Source organism: Hetaerina americana, unplaced genomic scaffold (genome assembly GCF_022747635.1).
Source record: "Hetaerina americana unplaced genomic scaffold, ioHetAmer1.1.p SCAF_364, whole genome shotgun sequence".
Classification (NCBI taxonomy): Eukaryota; Metazoa; Arthropoda; class Insecta; order Odonata; family Calopterygidae; genus Hetaerina; species Hetaerina americana.
In genome coordinates this window covers 98,222-124,440 of record NW_027286946.1, presented here as the reverse complement: position 1 = coordinate 124,440, position 26,219 = coordinate 98,222, and the positions used below count along the sequence as shown (strand labels likewise).

Sequence of the window (26,219 nt, the reverse complement as noted above, 5' to 3'; positions counted from 1 at the left end):
CAGCTTCTCTCTTCCACGCGCACAAGGATTTCGTTTTCTTCTTGTTGTGCTCATATTATATTCTCCAAGAAGTTGGTCCATAATATTCAGATTAGCTTTCAGGTCCTCTTGCGTTTTCGTCGCTACTTCTATTTCATATGCAAACCGGAGCATGTTGATTGCTTCGTCATTTATCCTTAGCTCCTTTGAAGCCCAATTTTTGTGTTTCCTTCAATTTGTCTCTTCCATAGATTCATGTGTTGAATATTGCTGGCGAGAGGTTGCATCCTTGAACTTTGTTAAATTAGGTTTCTATTTTCCTTCTGTTTCTCATTTTCATGGTAGTTACCTCATTAATGTACATTAAACTAGCTATTCAGTGAACATAAATAATGCGCACCTTATGTTTTTTGTCAAACTTCTCATCAGCTTCAATGGTTTGGTTCAGCTTGGATACGACCGATGCCATTCTGATGCTTCGATAGAATCAGGGAAGAATGAAGTTAATGCCGTCAGAATGATGACTTGAGTTTGTGGTGGGTTTGTGAAGGAAATAAGTGGCAAATTTCTTGTTTGCATTGTGTTTGTCCATAAAGACATGGCCTCATTCGGCTTCCAATAATAATTTCAATGCCCATCTTTTCATGAAGAACTTCTAGTCTTTAAGCTATTTTGGGTATTATCATGATTAATGATTTGCCCTGTAAAATTAAAGCTACATATGTTTTATATCCTTATTATGCTTTTTGTGTGCAAAAATGTCAAAATCTAGAAGATGCAAAGGTACGACTCAGAGCCACTCAAAGACAGGCTAAGCAGGCAGGTTTCATATTAATCATTTATGTTTAAATACTAACAAAACTCAGCATATTGTATGCAGTTATAGTATATAAAAATGTACTGATGTTGAAAATTCTAAAATACTAGGAATTAATATAGATAGGAAACTAACCAGGGAGACTCACATCAGTCAGATCTGTAATGAACTGATTAAAGCTCAACTTTCCCATTTCAAATGAGTATCGTTTAACACTTGACCATGTCTTCTTTCCATGTCATTTGAATTACAGTGATGAGTTATGGGGTCATTTCCCAAAACATATCATACGAATCTTGCTACTACACAAGAGAGATTTTTGCTCCCTTGCTAATACACCGCAACGTGATTTCTGCAGACCATTTTTAATTAGCTGTGGAGTCATGATTGTACACCATGTGGGGTAGAGCAAATCTAAATAATACTATTTTCTGTGGAATTTCATCAACTTACAGCGCATTTCATATTGTGGACATTCAAATGTAAAACTATCTGTTTTTTTACACTGTTTTTGTAACACTCATTGTTTATTGAGAGATGAGTCAGGTGGAAATGAAATCCTTTGAGTTTGGTGAATTCATCAAAATAAATCCAAGAACGCTACATGAAAACTGCTAATTCTTCAAGGAAATTTGACAGAAATTATGATGGGTGTCATTTTATTATGTTTGCACATTTTGGTTTACTAAATTCTCCATAATCAAAGGACAATAGATGCATGATCGTTCATCATACTTAATGAGAATTTAACAGTTTAAATGAGCAAGCCATTATATTGGTGATGTTAAACATTTTTTAATTATTGTACACAAACACTCAAATTCAAGGAGACTTCTTATTGTCTTACATTGCTCCAATATTTTATTAAATTTTGTTTCCATTGATTCTGAATTTGCATAAAAATAAAGCCCGTCTAAATGCATAGTGTACTCAATTAAACTGCATATAATCAACCATTATCGGTTTCCTGTGAAAGTGAGTACATTAAATGCATTTGAAATATAAAGGTCACACTTGTATCCTTAAATAATGGCATTTTCAAGAATAGAAGCAATGCCAATCGAACAGAATGTAGAAGAAGAAATGAATTGACGTCACAATCACCATAATTAAAAAGGAGTATTTCACAACAGCAAGGGATTTGTGGCGTTAATAGGTGTATTTGCGAATTGATTCAGCATATTAAATAAATGGGTCCCTCACTACAGTACACAATAAAAATCTAATTTTGCGTTAACTACTTAAATATCGAATCTTCCTATTTATAACCATTGTATTTTAACAATCCATTTTGAATGATTTTGACTCAATGTATCGTTTGATCATTGCGCATGTGAAATAATACTATTTTCTAAACATTATTGACGATGTTTATAGCTGTCGTTTGACACTTGACTCCCGTTCAATTCTACCAAAAACATAGATCTTAACTACTTCAGAAAGGAACATTTACAAATATATTTTCTACAGAGAATGATACTGCAGTCAATTCAAGCAGAGCCCAAAGCAATTAAAACATGACTATCTCAGCAGCAAGTATTATTGTTGTGTATGTAATTAGGTGTTCTCCAAATTTAAAAGGCATATATCTCACAAAAGATCTCACCCGTCCATTCTTTCCAAAATACATTCACTAAGATTAGCAACCTGAAAAAGCATATCCTTGTTTATGCAAATGAGAAGCCATACCGTTAAGAATTTGCTCCATGACATTCAGTTGGAAAGGAAAGCCTATGGTCTGTGAGTGTGTAAAGAATGCTGTTTCTGAAGAACGCAATAATGTTTGTTTTGATTCGTTCATTTAGTGACACTGTTGCCGTGGCAACGGTAACAAACAAGTGAAGAATGAAATGTTTCGAATTAGATTGAGAATAAGATCTAATTTTAAAGAGAAATAAAGCATGCTCTATGGATACTATATTTTCGTTTATTAGGTATAAAGATCAAATACTGAAAAGGAAAATCAAATTATTGGACATGTGCGGAGACATACAAACGTGTTACTTTCCTTTCTCCACAAATATATATAAAGGTAATTGAAGAAGTTTTTCTTTCTTGCAAGCAAGAAAGTCATTTCAAGATGTATCCGGGCTTCGTGTCGGTAATATAATAAATAAATGAATGAATAAATTAACCATACATGGGAAGATGGTATCTAAAGATTTTAAGTGGTGCTCGATCCCGTTTCTGGGAGATCTTTCATATAGGATTTCCAACTGCCTACCCACCTCACTCAAAGCAGCCTTCTACTCACCCATAACCCTCTCCAAACTTCTAGCCAATGGAAAAGACACCCAGGATAGCCTTCTCAAATCAGGCATTTATAAACTGAAATGCGAGGATTGCACCAGCGTTTATGTCGGTCAGACCGGCAGGAATATCAAGTTACGAGTCAAGGAACACGCTAGGTGTCACAAAAATCAGAATAACAACTCTCTCTTCGCCAAGCATTTACTAGCATTCGACCACAGCAGTGACTTTGTCCCAGAGATATTACACACACTCGCAAAAGGATTAAAAATGGACGCTCTCGAGCAAATAGGGATTAGAAGGCACTTGGTGAACCCCAACACGACACTTTGTAATGAGCAATTATTCCCATACCCCTCCCCACTCCTCTCCGAGAAATTAGCCTGGAAATGGTCAAAACAATCCATCAACGCACCTGCTAGCCCCCACCCCCCTCAAATCCTTCCAACCCTCCCCGCCCCCACTCTGTCCTGAGGGTATATATGCTTGCTCTGTCTGTTTTGCAAATTTGTACCTGATGATGCCGCAAGTCGGTGAAACGCGTCGTGCCGTATAATAAAATCTGTGGAAAAGTACGAGTCTTTCTTTCTATTTCAATAATGGATATTAAATACTTCCACGAAGTGAAGCCTGAAACAATAGAATATGTTTCGAATTATATTGAGAATAAGATCTAATTTTAAAGAGAAATAAAGTATGCTCTAGGGATACTATATTTTCGTTTATTAGGTATAAAGATCAAATACTGAAAAGGAAAATCAAATTATTGGACATGTGCGGAGACATACAACCGTGTTCCTTTCCTTTCTCCACAAATATATATAAAGGTAATTGAAGAAGTTTTTCTTTCTTGCAAGCAAGAAAGTCATTTCATGATGTATCCGGGCTTCGTGTCGGTAATATAATAAAAAAAAATGAATGAATAAATTAACCATACATGGGAAGGAGTGTATAAAATACATAAAATATGTAATTATATATAAGAATGCGAACCATTGCCTATTAGTGTACACGCCTGGGCTATCTTTCCAGCAATGCAAGTTAATATCTTGTAGCTTCATTATGGTTCTTTATCTTCTTAGTTTCCAAATTTCCGCGTGCTTTGATGGCACTGAAGGTGTTGACGCATCGATGTTGCTGACGACCCATCGTCAGCAACATCGATGCACCAACCCACAAGCTAGCGCAATATATTGCACATCCTCTTCAACTCTTCGCCAGAAAAACTGACTTTTTTGCTAAAACTTCCATGGATTTCATTCACATTATTCGGAATGCTGAAGGCCAAATAGTCAACATGCTGGTGACCTTTGATGTAATCTCCTTGTTCACAAATACGCCCATTGATGACTCCACGCTACTCATCAAAAACCTCACCTCACAGGGATTAGCTAAGGATTAACCTGGACCTCGCAAATTCTGCCTCTGGAACTCATACTTCCTTTGGAATGATAAGCACATTGAACATGATGAATGTGCAGCCATGGGATCACCCCTCTCTTCCGTACTAACCAACATTTTCATTGAGATCTCGCAGCTGAAGGCAATGGTCTTACCCAAAGAAACCAACCCGTAGTAATAGTTGGGGTTTTTGGATGCACCAACCACTGTGGTTGTTATTGCACCACTTTTTAAAACATTGAAAACTTCAATCCAATTTTGATAAATACGTCAATGCATAAAAAACATTTAAATAGTTAAAAACAAAATTATTTAAAAAAAAGAAACGGAAACTCAAGTTGTCCGTTCAGGTCAGTTTCCCATAAAAACCTGGAAACCTTACTTAAAAAGTTGCGGTCCTCCCCTAAATTATTCCTTAAATTACCTCTTATTTTAAAAAAGGTATCTGGCCTTTTATAATTTATTCCCCGACTTCCACCACAGATAGCAATGCTGAGTCGGTTTTGAGTTTGACCAGGGCTTGTCTTGCTGCTTTGCCAGCTTTTTCCATGCCTGGTATTCCCACATGACCAGCAGTCCATATAGAGGATACCTACTTCCCCTTTATCTGACGGGACCACAGGGTATAATAGATCTCCTGAACCATCAGGTGCATTGATGACAAGTCCGATATGGATTATAGGGAGCTCAATGAGTGCGAACAGATGAGAGAAGAGCCATTACATTCTCTTAAGTCTTTTAGGGCCCTCTTGATAGCTGACAGTTTGGCTGTGAATATTCCTGCAAAACATTGTCAGTTATTTCCTCTGGACTACATTGTAGTGAGAGACCACCACGTGGACACATGCGGATTCTAACTTTGGTCCTCTCCTTTTACTAAGGGTCATTGGCCCTCTCAATAAAGGATCATGGGCATCAATATAAATGCCAGAGGCAGCTGATGGACAGGGGCTTCTAGAGTAAATGAGCTACCGGGCACCCACCAGCAGATAGATGTTACATCACGTTAACCTGGTAGTAGTATTAATGGTTTATAGGGTACATCAAGGGCTAAGGTCATTTTGCACCACTGACAAGATGACTAAAATCTCAAATCTATTTTATTTAGGAATTAATAAATAAGAATAAATGTACAAATAAATGTGGGGGGGAATGGCGAGAGGGGGATGGGGGGAGAGAGACCATAAAAGCAGTAATCAACCCCAAGTTCCGTGTGCTAGTCGTGTGGAATTCACACATGAACTGCACAGTTTGGAATCAGTGCTAAATGTATAGTTCAAGCAATGTTGGAATTCCTGGAGAAGGAATGAACATGTTTAGAACAGTAGAGCATATCTGATAGCACATCATTGAGCAAAGCATTTAAAATATTTACATTATTCAATTTGGTTTCGTTTTTTCTGTCGAATATCATGTGTATCAATGTGGGTCAAATCGACATGAGTGCAACGTTTTTTATTGTGTTGTGACCACCTATTCAGCGTTGTAGAACATCTAATTTCGTTCTCAATAGCATGACAGTATGCTAATTGACACGTAGACATGTGCCGTATTCGTAATAAATCCTATGTATTAGGGTGTATAAATAGTTCTAGAATATTTGAGTAATAAATCTTTACTGAATGTATCCTGAGAGAATTGCATTGTTTGCATCTGTAATGTTTTCGTGAAACGTATCATTTTTGCGCGTTAAAACTGTTGTTATTTTGAAACAAGTGAATAACGGAAAAAAGACGTGCGTGTGTGTTTCTAGCCTAATACTAACGAAGAACGACATAGGTTTCCGCGTAATTGTGCCAAAAGCATGCGTTTTGATATGTTCGTCTTTTGATTTGTTTATGTCATGTAGACCGATGTTTAACGAATCTCTTAGTTTCAAAACTAAGGGTAAATATAGCTTCGTGAAGCTGTTGAATTCCTTAATGTTAAACTCCCATCATCAACTTGTCACTTCGGTAATATTCTTGGGTATTTATCAATGTACTTACCCGAAAAAGTACTTAATTAGTACTTGTAGTATTCACTTTTCAGGTTTAAGCTAAGATTCCGTTCTCTCTTCGTTATTTATCCAGTCGCCCCATTTACTACTGTGATTATTCGCATTGCGGTAAACTGTCCCCATATAATTGTTGTTATTATTATCCGTTCTGCAGTGATCCAAGTGTAATCAAAGCACGCGGAAATTTGGAAACAAAGAAGAAATCGAGCCAGAATGTAGCTACGAGGTATTAACTTGCATTGCTGGAAAGATAGCCCAGGCGTGTACACTAATAGGCAATGGTTCGCATTCTTAAATATAATTACATATTTTACGTATTTTATATACTCCTTCTCATGTATGGTTATTTATTCATTCGCTTATTTATTAAATTATATTACCAAAACGAAGCCCAGATACATCATGAAATGACTTTCTTGCTTGCAAGAAAGAAAAACATCTTCAATTGCCTTTTTATATATGTGTGGAGAAAGGAAAGTAACACGTTTGTATGTCTCCGCACATGTCCAATAATTTGATTTTCCTTTTCAGTATTTGATCTTTATACCTAATAAACGAAAATATAGCATCCATAGCACATCTGCAATTGCCAGCATATATTTGTGGAGAAAGGAAAGTACCTTTGCTCTAAATCGCACCTTTGCATCTTTGTGCATTGTGTCCATAATGGACACTTCTTTCATTCAATCCCAACTCTTTTCTTTCCGTTTTCTGGCTTACTTAACAATCTGCCCATCAATCACAGTCTTCAATATTCTCAAGATAACTCAAAAGCAATGGACAATAATCGTCCCATGTTGCGAATATAAATTCATTAATGCCGTTGGCTCAACTTTAGAATTGTTGAAACTTAAATTTTCACATTGAGTAAAAACGGAATAAAAATCAGGTGCATTAAAACTTCCTGAATTAACTCTTAAGTCTCATGTTTAGATTGTTTTGTTGAACGATTTTGACAAATGACTACTGCATATCAATTCGTTTGTCGATGCTATTTCAGGGATGCCATAATGCCATGGCATCTGCAGCCAGTCACTGAAATGGCATCAATGATACCTTTAAAGAAATAACTTCCGATGTCATTTCACAGAGCCAAGGACAGTTTATGGCTAAAAATATTGGACGATTTATAGTCAAGAAAAATTTTGATGCAGCACTATAATTGAGCTATTCTGCTCTTCGGAATAATAAATCTGTCCACTGTAGGGACATCCCGAGTCTCGATCTAACAAAACTGTCGTTCTGCCCCCTAATAGTTGTGGTAATTATGTGTTCTACAGCTTTACCTGAAATTAATGTCAATTAGATTATCCTGTAATTGCTGCGTACTTTCCTGTGCCAACTAAGCAAAGCGTTATGTTCCCAACTTCACAATCTTTGTGTAACTTGGCTCCGCCAAATATTTGATTGCCCTGTGAGTTTGTGAAAGTGCAAGTCTCCCCTGTTCACATAGATATCGGAGTACTTGAAGTAAAAATGCTTGAAGCACAAATGATGGAATCCAAAATTAGATCCGTTTTTTTGTTATTTAAAGGAAGACAATTTCCATGGCTTGGCGGCGTCTACCTGATTATCAAAAAAACACGTCAAGAAATTGTCACACATGAATTCTTGCTCCTATCAACGGTGTGGACGCACAAGTTGGGTTGCCAGTCGGCACCATGAAAGGAAATGCGCATACAGACGACACCGGTTTTTCCCGGGAAAGCATATTTTGTCTGCCTTAAACAATGAGATTAAGAATTTTCCCTTTGTTCTTTCCTGAGGAGTTTTATGCAGGGGGTGGGTACCAAAGAGGACCTTTGGATGAATTGGGAAACTTCGGGGATTCCTTTGTTTCCCTCCCCCAGCCGTACGTGCTTAAAAAGGATAAAGAAAATCATTTCATTTCAAGGAAAGCTTTCATCCATTTTCTCCCCTCATCCAACTTTGTAATCATCTCATCCGTGATCCATGGTTTCCTAGTCCTTTTAGCGTTAACGATTCCAATAGTGCCTTTTGCGGCTTTCAATAACCCTTTAATGATAGTTTCCCATTTTTCTTCGATAGTACTTAGCCTATACTATCCTCCATGAGTTCCTCTACCGCATGTTGTTACTCCTTCCTTTTCAAACCATTTACTGCTTCTACATTCCATTTTCTAACTTGCCGCCCCTGCCTTATGTTTTTGAAACGCGCGCTACATTTCATAACAACTTAATTGTAGTCACAGTCCACATCCGCCCCCGGGTAGCTGTGCGAATTAACACACTGTTCCTAAACCTGTGTCTTACCAGGATATAATCTAGCTGATAACTTTCTGAGGCACCTGGCAATTTCCATGTATACCTTCATCTTTTGTGGTGTCTAAACCAAGTGTTGGTGATGACTATCCCCTGTCTCCTTCAGAACTCCAGTGGTTTCTCACCATGGTCATGCCTCGTGCCTAAACCGTAGTCCCCCACCTCATCACTATCTCTTCCTTCGCCTACCGTTGCATTCAAATCCGCCATCACTATCAAATGTTTCCCTGCAGGAACAGACGCGATTATGCCCTCTAACTGATCGTACATCCTATCGACATCTTCTTCCTTATGGTTGCTCGGTGGCATGTATACCTGAATAATAACCAAGTTCGTCGGTTCTGCTTTTATCTCTGCTAGTAATAATCTATCCGTTACTTGCTCTATGTCACTATGCTTCTTCCTACCTCTTCATTTAATATTATGGCAACCCCTCATGGCATCTTGTCCCTGCCGCTGTATATTATTTTATAATTATCACTCCAGTAATCCCCGCTATCCTTCCATCTCACGTCACATAGACCTAAAATATCAATTCTTCCATTTTCCATCTCTCTTAATATTCTCCAGTTTACCCATCATAATCATTGTCCTAACATTCCACGTTCCTCCTGGCATGGGCTTGTGGAAGTATCATTCCCTCTCGAACACAAATTCGAAGGTTTTGGGTCTTTATATTAATCCAGTGTATTTTGAGGGACGGAGGAAGTATGGAGACGTGTTCTAGTGTGTGCTATATATGTCTACATGGCGAGATTAAACAGTGTGCTGTTATCAAATTTTTGCCTTCGCCTCCTCATCGTCCGAGTAGTAGTAGTTTTGAGGGGAGGCGACCGACAGCTAAGGTCATTTGCGCCATAGGGGAAGGACAGGAAAGGATGAAGGGTGGAGAGAAACCCGGCGTCGGCATTAGCCTACTCTTTACGAAAGGCGCCAAGGGGTCCGCGGCTTAACGTCCCATCCGACGGACGGCGTACTCACTCAAAGTGCCCTCCACAAAGCACCTCAAGTAGGGATCGAGATACCTCGGAAAAATATTCAACACCGCCGGGATTTGAACCCGCGCCTTCAGGGTGGGAAGCCAGTACGTTAGCCCCCGCACCATCTCGATCCCCTCCTCATCGTCCGAGGTGTATTGATTACCCTTTGAGGTGTCTTTTGAGTTGAGAGGGAAAAAAACTAGAATTGCATGGCACAAGATCGAATAAGGGATCAAGGAGGATTTTGTTTCTTCTCTTTAAGTGAACCCATCGTGAACACAGATTTTACAATGTCCCAAATTTTCAATTATGAAGCCGACACGTACAACAGTATTTGTATTCTAAAAATATGGTTTGCGATATATGCTTTTGATATCAGTGATTCGCGTTTGGTCATTTTCAATCAAATCTTCAATGACGAGTTTGCAATGTTTATATTGCCTGTGGGTCAGTTATCGGAGGTCCGCTGCCGGTTTCATTGACCAATTATTGGCTTTTCCAGGCTCACAACCACGAAATTTTACCACCCATCCATTAACAGGAGATCTACATACAGCATCATCATCGTAATGAACAGCCTTTTAAAACGACGGTTGAATCTCAGTAGGAGTCACTTCTATAAGTTGCGCTGTTTAAATTCGCCATGCTGACATAGAGCAGGAACACGTCCCCTCGTCTCACCTATAAGAGGCATTGTTTCCATAAAGGGCCCTTAACCGATGATAAACCTCAATAGGAATCACTTTTCCAGCAGTTGAAAGTTTTACCAGAGCAAGGTTTAAATCGTGTTGACATAGCGCTAGAACAAATCTCCAAACTTCTGCTTCTCAAAATACACTTGATTAACGTGACAACCTCAAACCTGCGCAAATGTGTTAGAGGGGGAATGTTACTTCCACATGCCGCCAGACCAGGAGTGCTCCTGGAAGTCATTGTGTTTGTAGTACTAGGACACGTCTCTATACTTCCGCTTCTCAGAATACACTGGGTGAATGAAACGACTTAAAACTTGCGCATGCGTGTAGTGGAATAATTATACTTCCACATGCCGAGACTAGGAGTGCTTCTGAAAGTCATTTTGTTCGTAGTACTAGGACACGTCTCCAAACTTCCGCTTCTCAAAATACATTGGATGAATAAAACGATATCAGAACTGCGCATGCGTGTTGGAGGGTAATGTTACTTCCATATGCCAAGACAAAAAGTGCTTCTGAAGGACATTTTCTTTGTATTACAAGAACATGTCTCCATACTTCCCCTCCTCAAAATACACTGGTTGAATATAAATTACAACGACCTCAAACCTGGGCTGGCGTGTTTGGGCGAATGTTACTTTCTGGTGCCCAGACCAGGAGTCATTCTAACCGTCATGTTTTTGTAATACTACAACCAGTCTCCATACTTCTGCTTCTCAAAAAACACTGGATGAATACTGCATAGACCTCAAATCTGGGCATGCGTAATGTGTGGGAATGTTACTTCCACGATTGAAGACCAAGAGTGCATCTACAGGTCATTCATTTTCCAGAATTAGAACACGTCTCCATACTTCCGCTTCTCAAAACCATCTGGAAGTATGCAACGACCTCAACCCTGGGCATGCGTGTTGGAGGGGAATGTTACTTCCATATGCCAAGACTAAAAGTGATTCTGAAAGGCATTTTGCTTGTAGTGCTAGAACACATCTCCAAACTTCCGCTTCTCAAAATACACTGTAGCGACAGACGACGCGCTCGCGCCTCGACTCTCACTTGTCCGACGATGCGCTCGCGCCTCGATTCTCAATTGTCTGCAATTGCCCTAGAGGGCCGAGCGGCAATGACCAGAATGGCCTGGCGGCAATGACTCCGCACAAGTAGTGTGCGCGCATCCACCGTAGTGTCCAGATCGAGTCCGTCAGTCGCTTCATCGAGGACCTTCCATAATGTACTCGTACTAAGTCGCCGCAATAAACCTTACTATCCAATATCACCAGCATTATTCCTACCTAACCACGTGGAACCCTACATTTTGGTGACCCCGACGTGATCTTTTCCGGTGTTTTAGGGACCACGTGGTCAGGTGACCGGAAGCATTAGTGCCGTAGTAAATACTTTTTTTTTGTCTGACTCGTTGATAGCTTAACGCGGGTGAAAATGTCCAGCGAGGAAACCAACGCACAGTTCGCGAGAACAAGCATCCGAATTCCCCCGTTTTGGCCCGAAGATCCGGCAGTTTGGTTCGCACAGGTGGAGGGGTTATTCCGCCTAAACGGCATTACAGAGGACTCCACTAAGTATTATTTTGTGATGTCCCAACTGTCGCAGAAGCACGCGGCCGAGGTGAGCGACATCATTATTTCTCCTCCATCGGACGGAAAATACTCCCGTCTCAAAGAGGAACTGATTCGGAGGCTGACGGCGTCCGAGGAGCAACGCATCCGCCGGCTCCTCGAACACGAGGAAATAGGCGACCGCAAGCCGTCGCAGTTTTTACGGCACCTCCGTACCCTCGCCGGACCTACCGTTCCGGATACTTTTTTACGTACGCTGTGGCTGAATCGCCTGCCGGCCACCACGCGTGCCATTGTGACCGTCCAAGATGGCGGCGATTTGGACGGATTCGCCATTTTGGCGGATCGCGTCCACGAGGTAGCGCCCAAGCCTCAGGTATCCAGCGCGTCTACCAGCGACGCCATGCTGCAGAGGGTTGAAGAGTTGACCCGCCAGGTGGCGGCATTAGCGGCCCAGATGAGCCAGATGTCCGCGACGGTGGTTGCACAGGTCAGCAATCCCTCCCCGATTCGTGCACGCTCGCGGTCCCGCGGCCACACACGAACCAGTTCCCGCCATCGCTCTCACTCCCGGAACGCTGTGCGACAGGATGGAGTATGCTGGTACCATACCAGGTGGGGGGACGCAGCCCGCCGGTGCACTTCCCCCTGCACCTTCACCCCGGAAAACCAGCAGGGCAGTCGGTAGACGCGGCAGCCGATCACCGCCCTCCTGTAGGCCGCCTGTTCATAATCGACTCCACCAGCAAGAGACGGTTTCTCGTGGATACCGGTTCCGATCTGTGCGTATACTCTCGGGCCTTAGTTCACGGCCACCGCGAGAAGTCATCATACCAACTGTATGCAGCAAATGACAGCGTCATCGCAACGTACGGATGCAAGGAGTTGCTCCTCAATTTCGGCTTCAGGCGGGATTTTCGATGGCGTTTTGTGGTAGCTGATGTGACAAACCCCATCATTGGCGTTGATTTCCTTAGATTTTACGGCTTACTGGTCGACATGAAAAATCAGCGCCTCATAGATGGCATCACAACCTTGAAAGTGAGCGGAATCGCTGTGCGCGAACCTTTCCCACACATAAAAGCGCTAAAAAGTGCCATGAGGTGTCATCACATCCTCGCGGATTTCCCGGAAATCACGCGGCCCGCCGGCTCACCCGAGGCCCCCCTCCACTCAACGGTCCATCACATTCGCACCACCCCAGGCCCACCGGTTTCCAGCAGACCCAGGAGATTGGCCCCCGATAAACTTCGTATAGCTAAAAACGAATTCGGTGCCATGCTACGTGCTGGGACTGCGCGCCCGTCCGAGAGTTGTTGGTCTTCTCCCCTGCACCTCGTACCAAAGAAGGGAGACGAGTGGCGCCCCTGTGGCGATTATCGGGCGCTTAATGCGAGGACCGTCCCGGATCAGTACCCGGTGCCGCACATCGAGGATTTTGCCCACAACCTCCTCGGTAAGACAGTGTTCTCCAAAGTGGACCTAGTGCGGGCATATAATCAAATTCCCATCAACCCGGAGGACATTGGGAAGACAGCCATAACGACACCGTTTGGCCTGTACGAATTTACATGTATGACGTTCGGATTGCGAAACGCGGCCCAGACATTTCAACGCTTCTTGGACGAGGTCCTACGGGGACTGGATTTTTGTTTCGCCTACATCGACGACATCCTGGTGGCGTCCACTTCCGAGGAGGAGCACACGACCCATCTCACCCAGTTGTTCGAACGTTTGAAAAAATTTGGTGTGATTTTAAACCCCTCGAAGTGCTTGTTTTTCCAGCCGGAAGTAATTTTTTTAGGATATTCTGTGTCTGGGAAAGGCACTAGGCCGCTCCCAGAAAAAGTAGAGGCCGTTAAGAGTTTCCCTTTACCGCAAACGGTGAAAGGCCTCAGACATTTTTTGGGCCTTATAAATTTTTACCGTCGTTTCCTGCCCGGCGCCGCCACACTCCAGGCGCCATTGAGTGATCTTTTGAAGGGAAATGTTAAGGGCAAAGACCGCGTACCGTGGTGTGCTACTTCCAAGGAAGCGTTCGAGGCGTGCAAAGAGAGTATTGCACAGGCTGCACTCCTCGCTCATCCAAATGTCAACCTACCTCTGGCAGTGTTTTCCGACGCTTCGGACTTCGCCATTGGCGCGGCTCTCCAACAAAAGACGGCAGAAGGATGGCAGCCTCTAGGATTTTTCTCGCGCAAGTTGAACGGCCCACAAAGGAACTACAGCCCTTATGATCGCGAGCTGTTGGCCGTGTATGACGCGGTGCGGCATTTTCGCCACATGGTCGAGGGAAGACAATTTACGATATTCACAGACCATAAACCCCTCGTTTTTGCCTTTCGCCAGAAACTTGATAAGTGCTCCCCAAGACAGTTCCGCTATTTAAATTATATTAGCCAGTACACGGTGGACATACAGTATGTCGCAGGAAAGGAGAACGTGGTCGCGGACACATTCTCGCGTGTTGAAGGAGTTTCCCCGGCGGTGCCCCACGATGTCCTCGCGCAGGCACAGGAAGAGGACGAAGAACTTGCCGCACTCATCCGCACGGATTCATCCTCCCTCGCGCTCCGAAAGGTCAGCCTCCCCGACAGTGACGTTTCCCTGTACTGTGATTTTTCCACCCCAACGGCTCGACCTTTTGTCCCAACTGCATTACGGCGGAAAGTTTTCCATTCGCTCCACAGCCTATCCTACCCTGGCTGCAAGGCATCTGCGCGGCTCGTGTCGGAGCGTTTTGTTTGGCCATCAGTCAAAAAAGACTGTAGAGAGTGGGCACGAACATGTTTATCGTGCCAACGGTCAAAAGTTTCAAGACATGTTTCTGCTCCCATTGGTGTTTTCCCCACTCCCACCCGTAGGTTCGATCACGTACATTTAGACCTGGTAGGTCCCCTACCCTTTTCCAGAGGTTTCCGGTACTGTGTGACGTTGATCGATCGTTCCACGAGATGGCCTGAGGCCATCCCGATCGAGGATACAACAGCCGAGGCGGTGGCGCGAGTCTTTTTCCGCGAGTGGATCTCGCGATTTGGTACCCCCGAGCGCATCACTACAGACCAGGGCCGCCAATTCGAGTGTCAGCTTTTTAGAAAGTTGGCAGACCTCTCTGGTGCCACTCACCTAAGAACGACGGCCTAATACCCAGCCTCCAACGGTCTAGTTGAGCGCCTCCACCGCCAAATGAAGGCCGCAATTCGGTGTCACGAGACAGAGGATTGGGTGGACGTACTGCCTGCCATACTTCTGGGTCTCCGTTCAGCTTGGAAGGAGGACCTAAAGAGTACCGCAGCTGAGCTGGTGTACGGAGAACCGCTGCGACTCCCGGGTGAATTCCTTTCCCCACCGCAGGACTTCAGTATGGGTGACCAAACTAGTTACGTGGTGCAGCTGAAGAAACATATGGCAAGATTAAGCCCTCAAGCCGTTACACGACATGGCGTTCGGCCAACTTTCGTTTTTAAGTCATTGAAGTCCTCATCACATGTTTTCGTGAGGGTTGACAGAGCCCGCGGCGCCTTGCAGCCGCCATACGAAGGACCCTTTGAGGTACTTCAAAGGGAGAGCAAGTTTTATTTGCTTCGCATCCGAGGCCGAGAAAGGCGAGTATCCATAGATCGCCTGAAACCGGCCTTCATCATCGCCTGTGAGATTCCACACGGAGCAGAGGGATCACCATCCCCTACCCTGTTATCACCGACAACGGCTACACCCGTAGTGGCATGGAGAGCTCCTTTGGCGAACCAGGCAGCCCCTCAGACAGCACCGGCACCCCATGCAGCGCCGGCACCCCAGGCTCCCATTCGCCCAGCTGAGGGGCGAGCAACCCGTTCCGGAAGGAGAGTCCGTTTCCCAGCGCATCTGAGAGACTTTTCAACGTAGAGCTGTCCCCACCGCTCCGGACCCAGTTTCCCATTGCTTTGTTTTCCCCCTTTTCGTTTCCTTCTCTTTCGTTCCAGGATAACCACTGTCACTGGTGAGGGGGTGCTGTAGCGACAGACGACGCGCTCGCGCCTCGACTCTCACTTGTCCGACGATGCGCTCGCGCCTCGATTCTCAATTGTCTGCAATTGCCCTAGAGGGCCGAGCGGCAATGACCAGAATGGCCTGGCGGCAATGACTCCGCACAAGTAGTGTGCGCGCATCCACCGTAGTGTCCAGATCGAGTCCGTCAGTCGCTTCATCGAGGACCTTCCATAATGTACTCGTACTAAGTCGCCGCAATAAACCTTATTATCCAATATCACCAGCATTATTCCTACCTAACCACGTGGAACCCTACATACACCAAATGAACGCAACGCTCTCATACCTTCGCATGCCTCGGAATGTTACTTCCAAGAGCCTAGAGGCCAGGATTGCTTATGGAGGTCATTTTGTTTTTTTACACTAGAACATGTCTCCATACTTCATCCGCTTCTCGAAATACACTGTATGAATAGTTTAACGACCTCAAACCTTAGCATGCCTGTTGAGAGGTAATGCAGCTTCCACATGTCTACTGACCAGGAGTGCTTCTAGAGGTAATTTTGTTTTCATAGTCTACAAGCACGTGTGTGGATTTTGGTTTTCAGCCAAACCTCGTGCCTTCAATATTTATTTTTTTATATAATTCTTTACACACGATTAATTCAGAATTTAAATAAAATAGGAAACTGGGCATTGAGAGGATGTGTAAAATCCCAGATATTATGAATAAAAAAGGGATTGGACCGAGGAGCTGGAAGTGATTGAATCATCATATAAAGTGACCACTATTCCCATGCATAATGTGATAGCGTGACTTAGTGATTACCGTACCCATCATTCAAAATGCCGCCAGGTTAGTATATGGTTGCGATTTTAGGACTTCATACAACTGTAAGTAGTTATTAATATTATGTAGGAACGAATGAAACAGTTTTGGTTTCATTTCATTAAGAATACGATGAAAATTTATTTAAACATTAATTAATAGGACATGTATCATGTCAAATTTCAGGAACTCTAACATTTCTTCCTGTTGAATGTTAGTTAATGTGACACATTTAGATATAACTGTCTACTGAGCTGTGTGTTCAGAAAATAACGGGAAATGTTTTTTTTTCGCGGATTTGGACAGTCCGATAGTCAAGATTTTGTTTTTATTATGTTGGTATGCATGCCCCTATAAGAATGATGACATTTTCACCCGTGTTCAATTGTTTAATATTTGTCTATGTGGCAGACGTTAAGGTAGGACGGACGGTGAGATATTTATTTTTATTAATATAACGATTGTACGGAAAATTTCACACGAGCGGCACAGTAATGGGCAAAAGGCTGGTCGAATGAAAGGTTGTGGGAATTGGCGTGTGAAGGGATAGGAAGAGAAGAGAGTGAGGCAGAATTGCAGGAGTACCGGTGATTATTCATTCGAATAGATAAGGGGGTAATGCATTTGCCTCTGTCAAAGGAAGTGCAATGTTTGCATGAAAAAAGATAAATTATGTTTTTTGATAGGCAATTAGTGTGGGATCGTGGTGAGGGGGCAATGAGAGAATGTAGGGAGTGGGGAGTAGACCTAATAAGAAGACAGGTTTAACATCGGGGATGGTTGCAAGTAGGGGAAATATCAGGAAATTTGTCACGGGGGGGGGTGCCGAAGGGTTGGTGGATCTAAGAAGGTTTTTGAGATTGGCGGGTCGTCTGTTTGCATGACATGGGCATTGGGGTAGTAAGGATGAGTTCGCGTCATTGTCATGTCAAATAAGAGATAGTTCTTCAAGAAAGGTTTTCAGTCTGTGTGATCCGGGGAAATAGGTGGCGCAAAGGTTGAGTCCTGCGTCAGATGTGAGCTTGTTATTGTGTGGTGTGTGTGGTCGGGTGGAGTGGTGCATTTTATTTTGTTAGCGTTTCTGGTTAACTGTATTTGAGGAGTGCAAGATGTAGATTGTCAAGGTATTTGTTGAGAGTGGCTGTTGTGTCGCCAACCACGCGACATTATTCTGGTGTCAGGTGTAGGGTCGCACAGAAATTTTGAGTCTCGAACCCGTAACCTAAAACATAATCCCCCAAGTGGTTCATTAACATTCCAAGATAATTTTTCAATTCCTCATCAAAATACTGGAATCTTATCCACTGATAATTTTGTTTTTTCCATTTTGTGTATGTTAGTTGAACTTATTGCTCTGGCTAATCTAGTGTAACCTGCATTCATTTTCATATTTCTGTGTCGCGTGCTACTGTTTACCGTCATGGCTATGCCTAGTTATTCCCCGCTAAACCATTTCTCTCCCCATTTTGAGTCGACTTCACTAAGGGGTTCCACTAACCTAGATGATTTCGATCCTTTTATGCACTCAATTGAGCCTGCCACCGCAGCCTCTCCTACAGGGAATAATCCATTCACAAGCACACATTGGGGAACCATGTCTATTTCATTCTGAATTTTAGCGGTGACGATGATGTGACGGTCGAAAAATTTTTAGAATGCTTAAAAATCACGAGGCACCTTAGCTCTTGGAATAAAACTTATACTCTTTGCGTAACCCGTTTACACCTGCATGGGCCGGCGGCAGAATATGCTTTGGCCAATCCTCACATTCTAGAGTGTCTGAAAAGTTTTTCCAGAAACCCACGTAAGAAGTTCTTAGCTCGCGTTTCCCTCCTCTCCCTAGAACGGATGTTTTCAAATTGCGTTCAACTACTGGCTTCAGCAAAAGTTAATACAGTGCAGAACTCAAGAAGCGCTCGCTTTTTGCCCCAAAATAACTCTGCCGGTAGTATACCCGCCTCGTACGAAGCTCCTATGCGGCCGAATGCTACAGCTAACACCTCAAATACCGGATACGCTGCAAAATGCTTTTCCTGTGGGTGCGCGGGCCACATAGCTCGCGATTGTCGCTCTATAACTCGAGCTTGTTTTAACTGCGGAGCAAGGAGACATATTTCCCGAGACTGTCCCCCGCTATGCATCGGAATATGTAAGGAAGTTGGCCACCTTCCAATTAATTGTCCAGAGTGCTCAAACCGAATGGCCTCGGGAAACGGGATGACCCCGACCGGCAGGTTGGGGAAGAACTCATCCTATCCATCACTCCAGTGAAAGGAATGACGATTAGCGTGCAGATTATAGGAAAATTACGTCACTTCCTTGTAGACACAGGCGCGGCGGTCACGATACTTCACGAAAGAGTGTTCCTTTTAGATACATTAGGAATAGCCCCGTACGACCGCGCGTGAGTGAGAAGCGCCTCAGGTCATGCATTGATGACAAACGGTCAGAGTCGCGTACCTTTCTGTATAGACAATCGTGTTTACCCTCATGATGCTTTAGTAATAAATCTAGGGGGCCCACTCAATGAAGGCATATTTGGCTTGGATTTTATGAAAAAGTATCGTAGCTAGATTTATTTTGGGAACAAGACCATTAAATTTGAACCTGACCACATGATGTCTTTAGAATCTGTATGCAGTAACGGTGACGAAGTAGATTTCATTTCGTGCGAGAATCCCCCATTAGGACCCTGCGAAGAGGCCGACACGGTGCAACACTGTTTCATAAACTGAATGACTTCGTGGAGAAAGGCGATGGGACGGGTTCAAGAAGTTCCCATTAGTCCGGCTACTTTTACAATGAGGAAAATGTGCTATAGAAAGTTGACCCTTCGGAGATTGAACCAATTTTTATAATATGTGCACCCAAAAATATGCGGAAATTCATTTTGACTCGTTGCCACGATAATTTCCTATCAGGAATCATCGCGGAATCGAGAAAATGGTGGAAATCGTCCAGCGACACTTCCACTGGAAAGGCTGTTATTCGGACACCCTCCAGTACGTTCAGCATTGCATCGAATGCCAAAAGAGCAAATTACGCGTGAATAATATTCCATTACAGCCACTGGTTGAAGCCGCCTACCCAATTGAGAAATTAGCTTTGGATATTGTTGGACCACTACCCCTATCCCTCCGAGTTAACCAATATCATTTAACTCGCCAAGATTATTTCACAAGATATCATGAAGCCTTTACGATTCCAGATCAATCGGCCAAAACAGTAGCAGGATTTTTTGTCGAGCACATAATTTGCCGTCACGGTGTGCTTAAATATTTACTGGCAGACAGAGGTGCAAACTTCATTTCGCAAATAATGAAAAACGTTTGCAGGGAACTGAAAATAAAATCTATCTTCACTTCTCTCCATATAACCCCGCCTCAAATGGTCGTCTAGGGCATGCACACCATTCCTTTGCTTCCGTGACTCCCCATTATGCAGCCCAAGACCACTCTGATTGGGACGAACAACTGGGCTTCGCATTGCTCACTTATCGAAACAGCAAGCACCAAGTGGTCAAGCACGGAAGTTAGTTTCCCGTTGGAGAGAACCCTCCAAAACAGTTAAATTTAGAAGCCCGGTTACCGCAGACATAGAGGACCTTAAACACGGAAGACGTCTCCTAGCTCATATGCGTAACCTTTTACCCTCACCGCCAGATAATCCCTTACCCCTGTTTTTAGGTGACGGCATGGCAACACAAGACGCCGAGCAACCTCCAGCATACCCCTCTCCAAAAGAACCCGCTCGTGTCTCCTTATCAACATCCAACTTCGAAGGCCTTGAAGATTATATTGCAACTCCAAGTCCTCCTTCCAATCCCTCTTTCCCCTATAATCCCCGACCGTTACCTCGTAGAGAACTTTCCTCTAATCCTAAAATCCATTCTTAACCAGCAGACGGATTGAGCCTGCCTGGAGCAATGGTACCCCAGAGGAGGAAATTAGTTGCCATTTTTGGAAGTGATGTGTCCGACTTGCAAGTGCGAGGACTCTCAGAGGCGGAGATGCAGTTTGGACGCCGATGCAGAATGGAGTATCCAATTCACCCCCGAGTATGCGCCCATCCCTGGAAAGGATCTGCACTTGGTGCCATCCCTGACCCAACCTTTGATGACCATGACCGCCTCCACATGGGAAGAAGATGCCCGATGCACGGAAGACGATGGACGCAATGTTGCTGCCGCGACCACAACCACCTGGCGGCCTCGACACCTGGAAGGACATCGATTGGCCCCTAATGCGCCCACCCAATTCGGTGATGCGACAAGTTACCTGCAACAGTTACTCCCTTTCTATCTCAAGGTCCCTTGCCGCACTCCCTTAGCACCCAGGAAATTCCCCGAGAGCCAGGAAACCTCTCCACCACACCCACCGCAAGCACAATCGCAGGCAAAGAGCCGCAAACGCCGCCCGGAAACCAAAATTCAGAAATGCCAATAACTGTGTCACTAGTATGCTAGTCCTTCAACTTTATGACCTTCTTCTACGGCTGCATTGAGGAGTTAACGTGGTTCCTGGAGGAGAAGACCGGCTGGACAAGCGGACTCTGCATGCTCCTCGCTCTATTATTCCAGACGGTATGTATAGTGCTCACGTGAATATTAGTGCAAGCTTTGAGGAAAGAGGAAAACAAAGATGGAGTGCTCCTTCATTTTAACCTTAGTCATATGTACTTATATTTTAATGTTTGCTGTAAATCTATGACTTTTTTTTACGAACACTCAGGCTAAGAAAATGCCGACGTTACTGCATTAATGTAGTGCTACGAATTTCACAAGTGAACAATGTGAAGATAAATGTTTTTTTAATTATTATTTTTGTATGATTTTCATTCACTACTTTTGCCAATGTAATGTCATCCCCCCAAATGCGCGATGCTATATAAGGCGAGACGCTCCTGGAGCAGGACCCCCCAGTTCGTCAGCCCACTTGCCAAGGTGCGCTGGGAGTAAAACTCCTCCTCAATCCACTCAAGAGCCTAACCAACCACCTATATACCAAACCCAAAGTCCTACAATCAAGCGCTCTGCTCCTGCCGATTAGCCCTACCAAACGGTCCCCACCAAACGAAAGCCCAGAAACCAATCTGCCCAGCAATTCTCCCGAATTTCCACATGTAACCGCTTCACCTGCCTCTCCCCCTCCCCCTAGGACGACCAAAATGAGGAAACCCCATGTGAAGATGCAGACACTGAAGCTCAGCCCACTCCACCTCCTAAGCCCCGTATCCCTCCCATTTTTCTCTGCGACATAACCTACTGGCAAATTAATACAATGAAATCCGGCAAGCCTGCACAATTCCTCCTGTGGCAAATCTCATTCGCAATGAGATTCGAGTTCAATGCCAAACCATCTCCGACTTCAGAGCTGTCACTAAAAAACTCACCTTAATTAACAACGCATACTATACAGGTACGTACCAACTTCAATCAAACAAAAAGCATCATTTTGTCCTTGGGGGAATACCCGCAAATATCCCAAAAGAAGACATTGAAGAAGCTCTGGTGGACATTGGCTTCTCTGCGGAGAATACATCTCAACTGCGTTCCACGCGACCAAACTGTTTTCAGACAGCAGAAAGGGCGCCAACCCTAATGCCGAGCTCCCACGAATCGTCCCCATCCCTCTCCTACCCTACCAAGTCCGACTCCAGGTCTCCTCCTGCTCTAAAGAATTTCTAGAGCTAAATTTGGTTCTCCACCTTAAGACTTCGGTGGAACCATACAGACCTCCACCTGAACCTCCACAGTGCCTAAGTTGCCAATGCAATGGGCACACCTACAAGACGTGCGGCCTCCCACCTCAATGCACCGAATGTGCTGGCATTCACCATTATAGAGAATGCCAGAAACACAAAACCTCCCCAGCCAAATGCGTAAACTGTGGTGGTCCACACACAGCCAATTACAGAGGTTGCATTGATCACTGTGAACTTCTCTTCAAACTGTGCAACACTAGAGAAGCCCTACAACTACTTGGAGAAAAAACTTGGCATGAGAAAATAAGTTCACTCTCACATAAGGACACTTCGGTATGGACCCTAGCCCGCTGTCTACGAAGGAAAAAGGTACCCACCCCGCCAATACCACATAATGGGAGAGCACTATACGATGACAGCGACAAAGCAAATACCTCTGCCGACTCCCTCGATTGCATTTTTAAAAACGATAATACATCCTGGTTGGATTCAGAAGCATTGAACAGCGTCTCTGGCCTCTCACTTTGCCCATTCCACATATTCCTGGAAATTACTCCTCAAGAACTTTACTCCATTATGTCCCACTCCAAAACAAAGTCATCACCGGGACCCGATCAAATCTCCTACCTTCACCTGAAAAACCTTCCTAAATCTTTTATCAAACACCTACTCTCTATCCTCAATGCCTGTCTTTCCCAATCGTAATTCCCAAAGACATGGAAAACGGCTAAGATAATACTCCTTCCAAAACCCGATAAAAATCCTTCTTATATCCTGAACTATAGACCCAGTGGCCTGCTCCCCTGCATGGGCAAACTTCTTGAAAAATGCATCTTAAACAGGCTACAAGAAAAAATCTCGGCCCTAGACTTGATCAGACGTGTAACGAACTAACAAATAATGTGTTGTGTTGGTATCGATATGTGGACGATGTGTTTTGTGTGTGGAGAGGCTCCAAAAGGCAAATTCAGCTATTTCTTACACATTTAAATTCTTTGAACGAAAACCTAAAATTCACCTGTGAAGTAGAAGAAAATAATACACTGAATTTTCTTGATTTAAAAATTTCAAAATTAAACAACCGGCTTGATTTCTCTATCTTTCGGAAAAACTCATACACAGATCAAGTTATCCATTTCAAGTCAAGACATTGCTTCCCGCAAAAACTCTCCGCCTTCCATTCAATGATACACCGGTTGGTGAACGTCCCAATGTCGCAAAACAACGTCAAAAAAGAACTTAACACGATTAAATTGATTGCAAGAAACAACGGCTACGATGAGGAGCTAGTAGAGAAACTATACCGCAAAAAACTTAATAAAATGGCATTGAAAGATATTTACAGTACTGAACCGCCACAGGACCCCGCAGCCAAGTGGCGCAGAATCCTTTATTTAGACAATTTTTCACAAAAAGTATGTCAGAAACTTCCAAAATGTAGAATTAAGATAGCCTATTATAACAAATCAAGCCTCAGGGGCCTGCTCTCCCACGCAAAGGACAGAATCCCATATAAGGAAAAGAGTGGAGTATATAAGCTAAAGTGCGATTGCGGGGCAATATACATCGGACAGACAGGGAGGAAATTCCAAGAACGAGTGAAGGAGCATCAAGCATGTGCAAGAAATAAAAAGATGAACTCTCAATTCGCAAAGCATTTGATTGATAATAACCATAAAAGTGATTTTGATTTGGAAATTTTACATGTTGAAAGCAAAGGCTATAGATTAGACGCCTTAGAACATTTAGAAATTTTAAATAGTGTTTGTTTAAATGAAAATATTGTTAACGAATTTCTGTATGCCTCCCACTCTCCCCTCCTTAAAGTCCCAATCCTCACGGTGGCCGATGACACCACCCCCTCCCCTTCATCTAACCCTCTCTAATCCGCTTACTCACGAGAGCTCTACAATGTAGACTTCTCCCTCCCGCTCCACATTCCACCAACATCGCGGAGGGGACGCCAAACTGCCCTCCCCTCCGGCACGCAAACCAATCCTGAATTTACCCCTCCCAAACCTTCCTGATTATCTCCACCCCACCCCCGCCCTGGCTGTATATATAAGAAGGGCTGCAAATGTAGAGAGCTCACCTGATGATGAAGTTTTACTTCGAAACCCGGCTCGTGTGAATAAATCGTTTTCGTGTGGAACTACAAAGTTAGCCCTTTCATTTATTTATATGAAGGCTACCGAGCCTGGGGTTCAATAGCCGCCACCAAATTGAAGAAAATGACACGCTTCTAAAATTATACTCTACGAACCCTTACCAACGATGCCTGGTTTGTAAGAAACTCAGATATTCACACGGACCTAAAAATACCGGACCTTCCAACATAGTATCTAAGCAACCTAGCCACGTCATTTCAACAAGCAATAGGAAATACTGGTAACCCATTATTAGAACCTTTATGGGATTACCCTGATAATCCCCATTTCAGATACAATTGTGCTAAAGCAAGCATAAATGGGCAGTCATTATCTCCAAATATAATACTGTCACAAACTGCAATAAAATATACTCACTAGCTTAACTTCGCCCATAAACCACTTATATCCCACGCCCATTGATCATCATAGCTGGATATTGGTATAAGATGCACCTAACGGCGCAGTCCATAAGCATCGATTGGTCGGTCGGTAGCAGGACCCCCATTCTTCTTTTGCATCAACAACGCACCAATGAAAAAACGTGGAAAAAGTGAAAGAAATTGTTTACGATTTAATCAGCGTAATCAATATATTCAGAGAGAAAACGATTGAGAATGTATGGCAATTTGCAATTGGCACATTCTAATTAAATTATTTTTATATAGAATGTTTTGTGTATTAAAAGCGAGAGAAACAGCAACTCCTCTTCATAATTTTCAAAATTTGAATTACAAACAAAGCGGCAAATGAAAGTTGCTCAGGATCAGTCACACGCAAATGAAGTCATCGACGATTTAGAATTATTAATTCCTGTTGAAAAACAGGATGACGAAACAACATGGGGATTAAAATAAAATGACGTAGAAACTTAAGGCATGATTTACGAATTCTTTCAACCATATTTTTAAAACACACGAAAATCTCCTCCCGTTCATAAAAACACATGTCTGTTCTTAGCGGCTGTGACATGCTTGGAAATGGCATCCCACTTCTTTTCCAAACTTTTTGCTTGTTCCATCCCTTTTGGCACAACAAACTGCACACATCCTACAAAGCTCTTCCTTCTTCTCTGTAGGTGGAATATACTTGGGAAATTGTAACTTACATAGAGGATCAAGGATTTGGTTCTACTGAAGGCCTTCTACCCTCACATGTTATATCATATGCAATGTACCCTTCAATTACATCTTCCATTAGTTTGATTCTAAATTCTGAACTTACCCTTTGGTCCACCACCCTTTCTCTGCAACAGAAATCCATTCCATGTGCCCTGGTCCAACAAGTGAAAAATGTTTTAAATATTTATTGCCCCCCTTTTTTCATAATGGGGAAATTTGTCAGGTGCTGATCTTCCCTTTCTACTCCACCTATTGTATTATTGTACACAACAGAAACTTTTGGCTTTTAAAGCACCATATCCTTTTCATTTATATTCCACAAATTCCGTATTATGTACTGTAAAGGTACAGAGACTTGACAGCCTTCTCATCTTCCCAATTCATAGCAATCACTTTGCCTTGCTGGAGGGCAGTCAATTCCTCCTTTTTCAACTTCTTTAGTCTATACGTCATCTAGTACTTCCTTCCTT

At 43.4% G+C, this 26,219-nt stretch overlaps 1 protein-coding gene across 1 annotated transcript; it reads left to right on the top strand.

The window, feature by feature from the left end:
* The first annotated feature begins 15,166 nt into the window (after positions 1-15,166).
* LOC139691488 (uncharacterized) lies at positions 15,167-15,865 on the top strand. Its single transcript, XM_071589334.1, has one exon. The coding sequence runs from the start codon at positions 15,167-15,169 to the stop codon at positions 15,863-15,865; it is 699 nt and encodes a 232-aa protein (XP_071445435.1).
* Positions 15,866-26,219: the final 10,354 nt, after the last annotated feature.

Bases quoted from the DNA above. Each gene is read 5' to 3' on its own strand.
- LOC139691488 (XM_071589334.1), top strand. From the start codon at position 15,167: ATGAAGGCCGCAATTCGGTGTCACGAGACAGAGGATTGGGTGGACGTA.